The 12,015-nt window shown below is 34.0% G+C and overlaps 1 protein-coding gene across 1 annotated transcript; it reads right to left on the bottom strand.

The window, feature by feature from the left end:
- Positions 1 to 7,858: 7,858 nt before the first annotated feature.
- Positions 7,859 to 11,207, bottom strand: LOC107623577 (protein LIKE COV 2). Its single transcript, XM_016325901.3, has 7 exons — positions 10,777 to 11,207; positions 10,148 to 10,200; positions 9,955 to 10,064; positions 9,027 to 9,194; positions 8,772 to 8,869; positions 8,303 to 8,429; positions 7,859 to 8,192 (listed from the first exon to the last, which is right to left on the bottom strand). The coding sequence occupies exons 1-7, from the start codon at positions 10,894 to 10,896 to the stop codon at positions 8,083 to 8,085; spliced, it is 786 nt and encodes a 261-aa protein (XP_016181387.1). The 5' UTR covers positions 10,897 to 11,207; the 3' UTR covers positions 7,859 to 8,082.
- Positions 11,208 to 12,015: the final 808 nt, after the last annotated feature.

Raw genomic sequence — 12,015 nt, 5'->3', positions numbered from 1 at the left:
TTTTATAGGAGTTGCTTTCTGCCCGTTAGTGGATAAGTCCTAGTTTATAGGTTGGTTGAGATATTCTGTTTTGGTGCTATAAACTAGTTGAGCACGTTTCCTATTTTCAGTTGAGTGATGCTGTTTTGGTCCTGAGCTCGTGCCGAGATTTGCGGACGGCTGATACGGGACCGAGCTTTATGATGCACGTGTCTTTTTATTCGAACGGGTAATGTTGAGCTTATCTGTTCTTGTTCCGAGCTTGTTTAATGTGACGTCAGCCCCCGATATTTACGCGCCGAGTATTTCGGGTGAATGATACGGGTCCGAGCTTTATTAGCTCACATGCCGAGCTTTTGTGTAACTGAGGATAAGGGCGACGTATCACTAACTCATTCCTCCTACTTGTAGAAACCCAAGAAAACACCTTTCCAAAAGATTTCCAAGCTGTTCCAAATATATGTAATACTAACTCATTCCTCCTACTTGTAGAAATCCAACAAAACACCTTCCGAAAAGATTTTCAAGCTGACTCCAAGAATACTACTTAGGATACTATGCTTAAAATCAAGACACCAACAAAAATCACAAAATATACTGATTAGAGCACTAAGTTCATTTATAACTTTCATGAGATTGCATCTTCTGCCTCTTCCCTTCCTTTCGACTAAAATTTTTTGTGGAAAACCCCACATCTTCTTTGTCAAGATTAGTAGTCAGTTTGTGCTTTAGTCCTATGGGAGCTCTTTTAGCTGGGATTTTGGATTTGAGACTTGTGACATTGTCTTCTAAACCATCATGTTTAGACAAACGCTATTAGTTGATGTGGAATGCTAATTAAAAAAAATAGGGACCCAAATTATTTAACAGTTGTTCTAAACACTAACCACAGAAAGCATAGATTCAGTATCATTGTGCAGGTTAACCACAGCTACAAAGACATCAAGTGAGTCACTACAATCGGTCTCCTACAAAGAGGCAAACAAAATTCCTATTTAGAAATTATAGAACATGAGCTTAACTAAATCCCAACATATTTCCTGGAACCAAATTAAATAAAATACATATAATTAGAGTAGTAGAATGAGTATTTTGGAATGCTTTGGGGTGATTCATCTCTACAATTTCCTCATCATCACAAATCTTCATGACAGTATAAACCTGGTCATAGTGCCTAATATTTGGCGCTTTGACATTTACTTTGAAGAGTAACCTCATGTCCATCATGTGATCCAATGTTGGAGGGTGACCTTTCCCATCAGTACACTATTAAGATTAAACAAACTCTTAAGAAAGTTATGATGGTTATAGATAAAAACTTTTAGCTAAACATTAATGCATTTTTTAATTACCTCCTCATCCTTGATCTGATCAGCTTGCCTCCTACATAATTGTACCATTTCTCTATCTCACATAAGCAACATGATGCTTCCTGTTCCATCGTACACCATCACCTCGACCTTGAACCTAAAACAAATCGAAACCATAAATCAGACCTGAGTAAAAAAAAATCAAATGCACCTACTGTGTTAAGATTAGTTATCACACCTAAGTGATGCACTTCCGTGAGTGTGGCCACATTTGCCACACTCATATCTATTCCCAGTTGGAGTTTCAACTTCTTCAGACACTTCCGACATGATTTATAAAACCAATCGTCTTTTCCAGCATTAATCGAGACAATAGTTCCAGCAATCCAAATAGGTCCTTCCTGCAAAACAAATAAACCAAAACAAAATTATCAAGTCATGAGATTTTATAACATTGGTTGTAGTATAGAGTGTCTTCACCTGTGTAGAGCTTAGAGCTTCTTTTATGGTTTTGACCAGGACATCTGCATGTTTTAGTTTGTCTGCACCGAAATGCGGACCATGCAATGAAACTTAAGTAATCCTCACTGAATTTGAAGGTTTTCCAAAAAGCCTCCTACAAAATAGAAGTTCTAGACTTTAAACCTGCACATAAAATCTTTTGTTGCATAACCAAACTAACTACATTTCTATTCAACCTGTTACGAAATTCATTGACCTCCTCTAGGTCGGGGTTGATACGTAACTTGGAATAATCGAAGTGACTTTGCACGGATGTCTTATCTATAATATATTATTTTATGATGTGAGGGCTACATACGTCCTTTTGTTTATGCAAGTAAAAATGTTTTTTTTTTAAAGCATCCAACGGTTTGTATGCATACCATTCCATCTGCTGGGTTTGAAAAACTGTGCTATGACTCTTAATGGCTCAACCCTCCCTTCTTCAAGATATGAAAGTATTTGGTCCACCATTTCTCCAAAGAACACACCCAATACTGTTGTTCCTGAATAACATGCATAACATTTATTAATGGTCGTTAGTTATATATCAATTAATAAACGGGAAAAGATCAACCTGGAATCCGATTATCTTACTCAAGGTCCTCAATAATCACAGCCAATCGTTTAGTCTCCTTTCCTTTGCTCGTTATTAGTTCTCTTGGGTCTTTCTTACCAACCACTTCTCCTATGACATCTACAATAGTTCACAAGTTAATATAAACATTGAAATACTCCCACACCTCGATTGCATATCACATATTACATAGAAAGAACTGATATGATATAGTCTCACCTATTACCATAGAATCGTCAATCTTGTCAGCAGCCAACAACTCTGGGATAGGTTTAAAGCAAAAAGCTTGAAAAGGATAGCTTGGTTGAGCAACCGGCTGAACTGTTGTCCTATGTGAAAAATTTATGGACCATCTATTGTTGATTGTCCTGATTTTCTCCAACTTGTCCATCACTATAAAGTGAGTCATGATGTACATCTTAAACTCTATAATCTTACCTCTCCACCATTTGACCAAGAATTTTGGAATTGATGTTTAGATTCTACCATCCTACAAATCATAAGGGTATAAATGTCTAAAGAGTCTTGGATCCAAAACCCAGTAAGTCACAAAGGTAAAATAAAGTTCAAAAAACTTGCCTGACTATCTTGAAGAACTATCTTGTTGTATTTAATAAAAGTATAAAACCTTAGTTTTGATGTGATAAAATATTTTGGAAAAGATGCGTGAGTTTTATAAATAAAAATATTTCACTTTTTAATTGATAAATTAAAAGATTATATATTTAGAGTAAATTACCAATTATGTCCCCGAATTTGTAAAATGCTGACAATAATAACCCTAATATTTGTTAACGACAATTATACCTTCAAAAATTTTAAAAACACAACAAATCTGTCCAACCGTGAAGAGAGCCCTTCTCCGTTAAACGGAGCTTGGTGATGTGGTAGACGGAATTCTAACGTGGCATCCGTTAAGGGTTTCAATCCCGTTTCTCCTTTATATGGAATTGAGAGAGAACGTTTTCCCCAATTCACCAGAAAGATAACGAATAATAATGCGAAATCACTTAATTCAACAATTGTAAGACTAAGAGGCAAGAGCATCATTACCATGTTGGAGGAGATTAGATATTACCTCATGAAAACTATAGCATTTCATAAAGATGCACTAATGGCCTACAAGGACAAATTGGCTCCTATCCAAACGAGCAGATTGGAGAAGGAAAAGAAGGAAGTAAAGCTACATCATGATGGAAGGAGAGCTCCTAGAACCAACCTTGCAAGGAGAGCACCCAAATCTAGCAAAGGTGCTACATCAACTCCTAAAACTCCCTCCAATACTGCTGATGCCGTTGCTGTATCTACTAACAGGGAAGGAATCAGGGTAAAGATGCCTATTAAGAGGCCCCATCAGCCCAATCCCATGTGAGGCCCACAGCTACAGCTCCAGCAGGCCAACCCCAAGTTAGGCCCACAGCTCTAGGTCCAACAGCCACTCCAAGGCCCAACCCACCATTTAGGCCCCCACAAATAAGGCCCGTTGCACCTACTTCAACTGCTATCCCTGGTTCAAGAGTTCCAAACACCACAAAGACTCCAGTGGTGTCAAATGAAACCATGAATGGAGCAAGTAAAACAACCACTACTAGGTTCTCTAAGTTCATGCCAAATCAGTCTGGTTGAAGGAGACTTGGATCTCTAATTAGTTCTTCTTTTGGGTTATAAGTTGAAGTTTAGTTGCAATGCTTTTTCTACTTTTTGGGTTATATGTTGATATTAGTATTCATGGTTATTGGCCTTTGTTGCACAATTTAAGTATTTTGGTGTCTGATATTAAGACTAATTAGCGAGTATTCATAATTTTGGTTGGAACAATTTGTCTTAATGCTAAATGTTATGCAGACCAAATATTTTGGTTTTATTCTTGTTCCTTTGGCAGTGTTTGATTTCTTAAGTCTATCTCAACTTAGTTAACATATCTGAGTTGCCCTTTTTACTTATTTGTATTCACTCCATTCATGCTTTTGTTAGTGATGCAATTGAATGTAAGATACAGACATTAACAAGCAAGAAAAATAGCTACAACAATGTCAACATAACTTCCACAAAACAATAACACATAACATCCATTAATAAACCATGTCCTGCATGCATCCCTTGTCCTATCTAACCAAAGAAATCACACTCATAATCAAACTCAGTACAATTCTACACAGAATGATGCATAAAAACAATTCAACTCTCTTCATGTGCTCCATCATCATCTTTCGATCTCTGTGTATGGTCTCAGTCTCAACACTGGTAAATCTCCCTTTCAAGACTCCACATTCATTGCATACTAGTGTGCCATTCTTGGAGGATTCCTCCACCCCAACAGATTCTTCGTTGGTTTCGTCCATCCACTGAAAATAACGGCACCTATTGTTCTTCGTCTGCCCAGCACAAAAGCCATTCATCAAGCTCAATTCTCAATAGGAAAGGGGGACAGATTCACTAGAAAATTCATATATACCTTCCACAGAGGACACCTGAAAAACCATCTCCCTCGGTTTCTCCTCGTCTTCAACTTCAATGCCACCATCTGAAGACGGCAGAAGCATGTCCCGTCATAGGGCTTGCTCCCATGTTTTTCGAGTCCTTCAGAGCTACTATTTTCCATTGACTGTATTCTTCGATTGTTATTTGACATGCATCTGCTTCCACCATGCATGACAGTAGTTAGGGTTTATCTTTCTGGTGAATTGGGAAAAACGTTCTCTCTCAATTTCATATAAAAAAAAACGGGATTAAAGCCCTTAACGAATGCCACGTTGGAATTCCGTCTGCCACATCACCAAGCTCCGTTTAACGGAGAAGGCTCTCTTCACGGTTGGACAGATTTGTTGCGTTTTTAAATTTTCGAGAGTATAATTGTCGTTAACAAATATTAGAGTTATTATTGTCAGCGTTTTACAAATTTGGGGCATAATCGATAATTTACTCGTATATTTATAAATTTTTGAAAGTTATGAATGCATACCTAAAACTTTTTTTATATAGTTAACTTTTACTTATAAAAATTATTTACTATAACTTCATATATTAATAACTATTTATATTTACATGTATTAAAATGATTTTGAATTTTAAAAACAATTTAATCAAACACAATTGCTAAATTTGTGTATTTAAAATTATTTTTATTTTATTTTAACAAATATAAATGTAGCAGTTTTATAAATTCTTTAAAACTAAACTTTAATACTTCTGAAAAATAAACTTTATTAAATATATCCTTAGACCTGCATTTGTTTATAGGCATAAAACATTAAGATAGAGATACAAAAACACAAAATTGTATTTAGTAAATGAAACATGGACAGATAAATTATGTTCAGAGACACTGAATTAATATATTTTATATCCATCTTGATAGAAATTACACAGAAACACTAATAAAAGACACAATTTATTTTTTATTTTTTCATTAATTTTATTAATTTTTCATAATTATTTTTTTATTATTATATTTTGCTTCCCAAAATTTTTGAATAAAAAAAATAAAAATAAATTAGACTTTCATAATTTAACATTTGTTCTAGTTTATCACCAAACAAAATACTAGAATACTAATTTTTGTGTCTTTGTTTTTTATGTTTTATTCTCAGTGTCTGTCTTGTCTTGTCCTGTTCTCAGAACCAAACACAGCCTAATTTTCCTATTTAAAATTAGGTTAAATTATACAATTAGTCCCTATACTTTCACTGAAATTATAAATTGGTCCATACACTTTAAAGTTTGTACTGAGGTCCATGTACAAAATATAATTTTGTAATTAGGTCTTCAATGACGTTTACCATAAAAAAAATGCACATTTACCATAATGTCCTCTTCCTCTTCTCCCTTTTCTTCCTCCTCTTCTCTTCAACGTGTCTGTTCTTCTTCTTCCATTACCACCTTGAGCCACCATCGCCAAAGCCCGCCCCTGTCCCCTTCTTCCATTATCCCTTCTCTTCCTATCCCTTACATTTTCTCCACAAATAAACATAAAAACAGTAGCTCAATTTACCACAATTATATAAAAACAGTAACAAATCAACATATTATAATCCAATAACGGAATAGCTAAAAAAAGAAAATTAAAAAAATTCTTGATAATATAAAGGTAGAACGCAAGAGGAGGAGAGGGAGACAAAGCACGACAATGCAGAGACTAGCAAGGGGGAGTAGTAGCGACGCGAGCCCTGCCGGATGAGAGAGGCGAGATGGAGGAAGGAGGCCAGACAAGGCTCGTGAGCACAGATGCAGTAGACAGAGGTGAGAGACAAAGAGCTAGGTGGGGTGCTGTTTTGAAAAGTGCAAAAAGTGAGAGTGAGGGAGCTAGGGAGGGGTGGGATATGTTCAGATATCTTAGGGAGTCTTTGATCATTTTTTAATTGTTAAATTATACCGTTGATCCCTATACTTTCGCTAAAATTGCAAATTAGTCCTTACTATTAAACACGTGCAACTCACATATTTAAAGTAGTGAATATACTGACGAATATTCTGTTAAATCAAACATTGTTTGAACGATAGAGACTAAATTATAAAATTTAATTTTGTTTAGGAACTCAATTACAAACTTTTAAAGTATAGAAACCAATTTGCAATTTCAATAAAAATATAGAGATCAATTGTGTAATTTAACCACACCAAAAACAAAACACAAAAAACAAATATATTAGGCTGTGTTTGTTTTCAGAGACAGGACAAAACATGATACTGAGACAGAGACAATAGGACAGAGACAATAGAACATGATACATGATACTGCGTTTGTGTATTATGTTTGGATACGATGTACAAGACACTAATGTAATGTCCAGTATTATATTTGGATACACATGGACAAGACTAAAATATTATATGAAATGACTAAAATAACCATATGATTTCAAATTTTCTACATCAAGTACAAACTAATTTAATAGAGAATGAGAGTACGTAGGAGTTCAGACGAAACTTGAAAAAATGTTTGAAAAGACCAAAAATTTTAATAAAAAAATATAGAATAGTATTTATATTAAAATAAAAATTATAAATATATTTATTTTATTTTTAAATTTATTATTAATATATAGGAATACATATGGTTAAGATTAATAAAAAAATAGATCTGAGTTTGATTAATAAAAAATTTTGTTTAGGTTAATAAGTTAGATTAATTTTAAATAAAAAATCAATTTTAAAAAAGAATCCGTTTTTACATGAAAAAAATTTCATGACTAATTATAGAAAAAATAAGAAGAGATAATAGTGGAATAATAAAAAATATCTATAGACAAAAAGGAAAACAAAATTTATAAAAAAGTCCGTGTCTATTCTTCCAAATCCCGTGTCCATTATTATCCTTCGTAAAAGTGTGGACACAAAAATATAAAAAATTGTCTCAGAGACAATGTGTTCCAAACACATTTTAAACATGTACTGTCCATATCTCTGTATCTTGTCTCCGAAAACAAACGCTACCTTAATGACTAATTTTAGTATACAAATAACATTATAACGTGCTCTTGTGCCATCGTGATTTTTAAACATGCATTCATCACTTAGATCATACTCCGGGCGAATAGTTGAATTATAATCATAACAATAATAATTACATTATTACAAGGTATTTAACACTCTTTTTAACTAATGATAAACAACAACCTTAGTATACAAATTTCATCACATGCAGGTTAATAATAGAGCTCAGACTATCAGAATTTGCTTTGCTTGCATGCAAGGCCACACGAGACATCCATAGCTCTATGCCCTTGATGCAATTCGGTTCAACGGGATTCTCTCACTCTGTCTAGGTGCTCTTTCTAATGGAGATATCAACTGTGGCATTGTCATTCCCCCAGAAACAATTATTTCTGCATAACCATTAATGCAATAATGTTACTTACACGAACTATTCATGACATATTAAGATCATACAAGGGACATTGATAAGAAAAAGGTAATTAAGGAAAAGAGAACCTACCTATGCCTTCTCGAATAGAAAGATTTGGTCTTATAATTTCTTTGGAGTTAACCAAAAATATATCCCCAATATATAGATGGTTTGTAGGGACAAAAACACTACAGAGCTCTTCGTCTTCATTTTCTTTCTGGGATGGAGAGGAAACATCAAACGGTAAATAAAGAAAACAAAAATTTAGAATTAGTAGAAGACCAAGTAATATGATTCATCAGAGGATACACACATCATAAAGGATGAAAATGAGGTAAATGCAAGACCCATAGACACTATAAACTCATAGTATTCAGCATATACATATGTCGATCTCTATAGGCCATAGGCCATTAGTAGATTCCATTAGCAACATACTCAACTGCTGCAAACTAATGAGGCGAATTCCTCTCACTTGCAAAGATGCATCACATCATGATATACAAGTCAAATATTTATCAATGATAGAACTGGTGAAATGATATCAGATTATCAGTACCTGTAGAGTAACAGTAGATGTAATAAAGCCAAAAGCATATTCACCAACACGTGGGTGACGGATAATTGCAACTTCCTTAAAGGCTGTGGTATTTTGATCTGTGAAGAAGATAAAGGGGGAAATATATGAGCTTGGTTGCGTCCTTGTCATGATGTCATCGCTATATGAAAATGGTCAATCTATAGCTGATATGGATGCGAGCTGGAGATAAGTAACTGTGTTATCGAGCAAAGATAGACGTGCTTGTGTATATACCTGGAGATATTGCAGCACTAATCTGCTTGGACGCAGAGTATATATGCCTAACAAGGGGCATTCGCTTTATGAACCATTCTCCAAGCCAGAAAACAGTGGCACCCATCCATGATGAAACAAAAACACCAATAAGAAATACAAAAACCAAAGATGTAATAAAACCAAGTCCTGCACCACAAAACAAGAGTTTCAAACTTTACTATGCTGCATTGGGAATATACAAGTAAAGTCAAAATGACAAAGGCCAGAAATGTGAAGAAATTTAAAACCAGAGAGGAGGAAGGAAAAGGGGGGGGGGGGGTACACATGTTTCAGGCTTTCTGCAACTATATGCAGGGTCCGAATTTAGTAGGAGGAAAACCAGACAGTAATATTTCCTCAGGAACAAGGGAAGAATAGGATAAATGGAACAGAAGTAAAGTTATGAATGTAGCAATACTCCATATTTCTCAGTGTATCAAAAATGGAATTCTATTAAAACAGCCTTGGCCAAAAACACCAACTGAGAAATAATGACTATAAAATGAATAGCTTTTCAAGAGTTATGCCAATCTGTATATCCTTTTCCCATTTTTTACACTTAAAGGCATTTCATAGGTAATGAATACTTCCTCAAGACCTGTTAAGCAATGAAAAGAGTACAAATTGTTCCAAAAACTAATTCCTCCATTAGAATAAACCACAGAGCCAATAAACCCAATAGAATCCTCTATCAGAATCACTGTCAACTGTTGAGAAACTTTAATTCCTTCATCTCCAAAGTCAAAATTCACAAACACACCCTTATTGAACTATTTTCATTTGCCTTTTTATGAATTTAGAGATATGAAATCTAGAACACAAAAATTCCCCCCATCCGTAATCACTCAGTACCAAGTAAAAAATACATGATAAAATGATGTAAAGAGAATGGTAAAATAACACTCACCAAATATGTCAATGCCAAGCCTGGAGTATATTGGGCTAAAGAAACCATCAACAAATTGAATAAACCACCATGTAATAAAGAAGGTAACTGCAACTGGGAAAAGAACTACACTGCAAATCCAAGATAAAATGAATAATTAAGCCAAATATACCAATAACACTTATTCAACTCAATAAGTACATTAGTTAATTACCATCCGGTCATAAATTTCTTTGATACCCAACTTTGGAGAACAAAGCAACATGCCTGAAACAAATACACATAATAAGTCAATGGCGATACAAACAAACTAAAATATGTCCTGAAACAATTCGAAACATGAGAACCTGTATACATCAAACAAATGCACATTAATCATGTAGTTTTTTCCAGAGGGAGAGAGGGCAATTGGGGATTATGTTACAATATTTTATGATTTTACGTTATTTTCCCTACGAATTATTTTAAGGATGTCCAAGGTAAAGAAATCAAGGAGCAATTCAGGTCACAAGTGCAACCATAAAAATATTTTTAGCTACATCATCTTAGCAACAAATTAGAGAATGAACTTCAAGAACCCAGTTGGTTCATTTACGAAGAGTGCATATAGTTACAAAAAGCAATGTCTTTAGGGATTTGAATAAAGAAATCCCATTATATTCCTATCGAATTTGGGATCTTGGCCGTCACTGCAGAATACAGATCGATTTGCACAGTAAATGCGATTAGACATCAGATTCTAGGTTCAAGATTCTCTGTGATTTCAAACGTCAACGATTCAGATTAACTGGATAAAATGTCTAATAATTTAAGGTAAAGAAAATAGGAAAAAGGAGGGTTGACCCTGCGAGTGGAGGAATTAGGAGAATTCGGGGGAGACTTTGCCGGATCTTCGGGATCTTCGGAAGAGGCATTGTCTGCTTGACTCAGAGGAATCGAAGTTGATTCTTTCTCTTCCGCCATCTTCTTCTTCTTCTTCTCCAGTTCAGTTCAGTTCAGCTCAATTTGCTTTGACTTCTTCTACTAAGGACTAATACAGATCCATGGAATGGAATAGAAATAAATCTATAGATTGGATGGATTTCAACAATGATACTGTCTTCGATACTACGCAATATTCACTCTCTCACCCGCCAGATAAAATCGGATCGCCTCTGTAATGGTAACGTGGCTTTCGAGTATGTCCCTCCGTATGTGACCCTACCCTTCTCTCTAGGGTTTTTTCTCCATTCATCTTTGTTTCTTTGTTTTCTTTTCAAGGAAAGTGTGAATTAGGTCTACTAAGTGCATGTTTGGGCACCATTATTTTATTAAAAAAAAAAGATCTTTTTTCAATAAAAAAAAATTTTTTTTTTTATTTTTAACGTATTTGGCAAATTTTTAGTAGTAAAAGTAAAAGATTTTTTTTAAAAGATCTTTTTTTTTAAAAAAAAAAATATTTTTCATGTAATAAATGAATAAAAAAGTACTTTTATATTGTTATACTCAAACATAATTGATAGATAAAAAGACTTTTTTACATGAGATATCCAAACATAAAATTACTTTTACTTCTCTACAATAAGATCTTTTAAAAAAGATAACTCAAAAAAAGATCTTTTTTTAAAAACTCACCCTAACAAATCCTAAGATTTTGATCTCCTATTAATTAGTTCCCAAAAAAATATTAATTTGATTTTTCAAGAGAGCAAACAGTACAGTGATGTTTATATGCAGAGTAATTAATCAAATCCGTCTCCAAAGATTTTAAAAATAGATATTTTAGTTTTTAAAAGAAATTAATATACAAATCAATTCCTAATGTTTTTTCGTCAAACATAACAGTTTTCATTCATTTTACTTTTAAAGTAATTACTCAAATCAGTCATAATGATTTTAAAAACGGACATTTTAATCCTCAAAAAAATTAATACACAGATCAATCTGCAAGGTTTTATTCCGACAGACAAATCAGTCTCCAGTTCATTTTTCGACAGAGTAACCCAGATCAGTCCCTAAAAATTTTAAAAATAGACATTTTAGTCCCAAAAGAATTAACATACAGATCAATTCCCAACATTTTTCTCCGTCAGACATAACAAT

This window comes from Arachis ipaensis, chromosome B10, assembly GCF_059453495.1.
Source record: "Arachis ipaensis isolate K30076 ecotype BB chromosome B10, ASM5945349v1, whole genome shotgun sequence".
Classification (NCBI taxonomy): Eukaryota; Viridiplantae; Streptophyta; class Magnoliopsida; order Fabales; family Fabaceae; genus Arachis; species Arachis ipaensis.
This window is presented reverse-complemented; position numbering and strand designations above follow the sequence as displayed.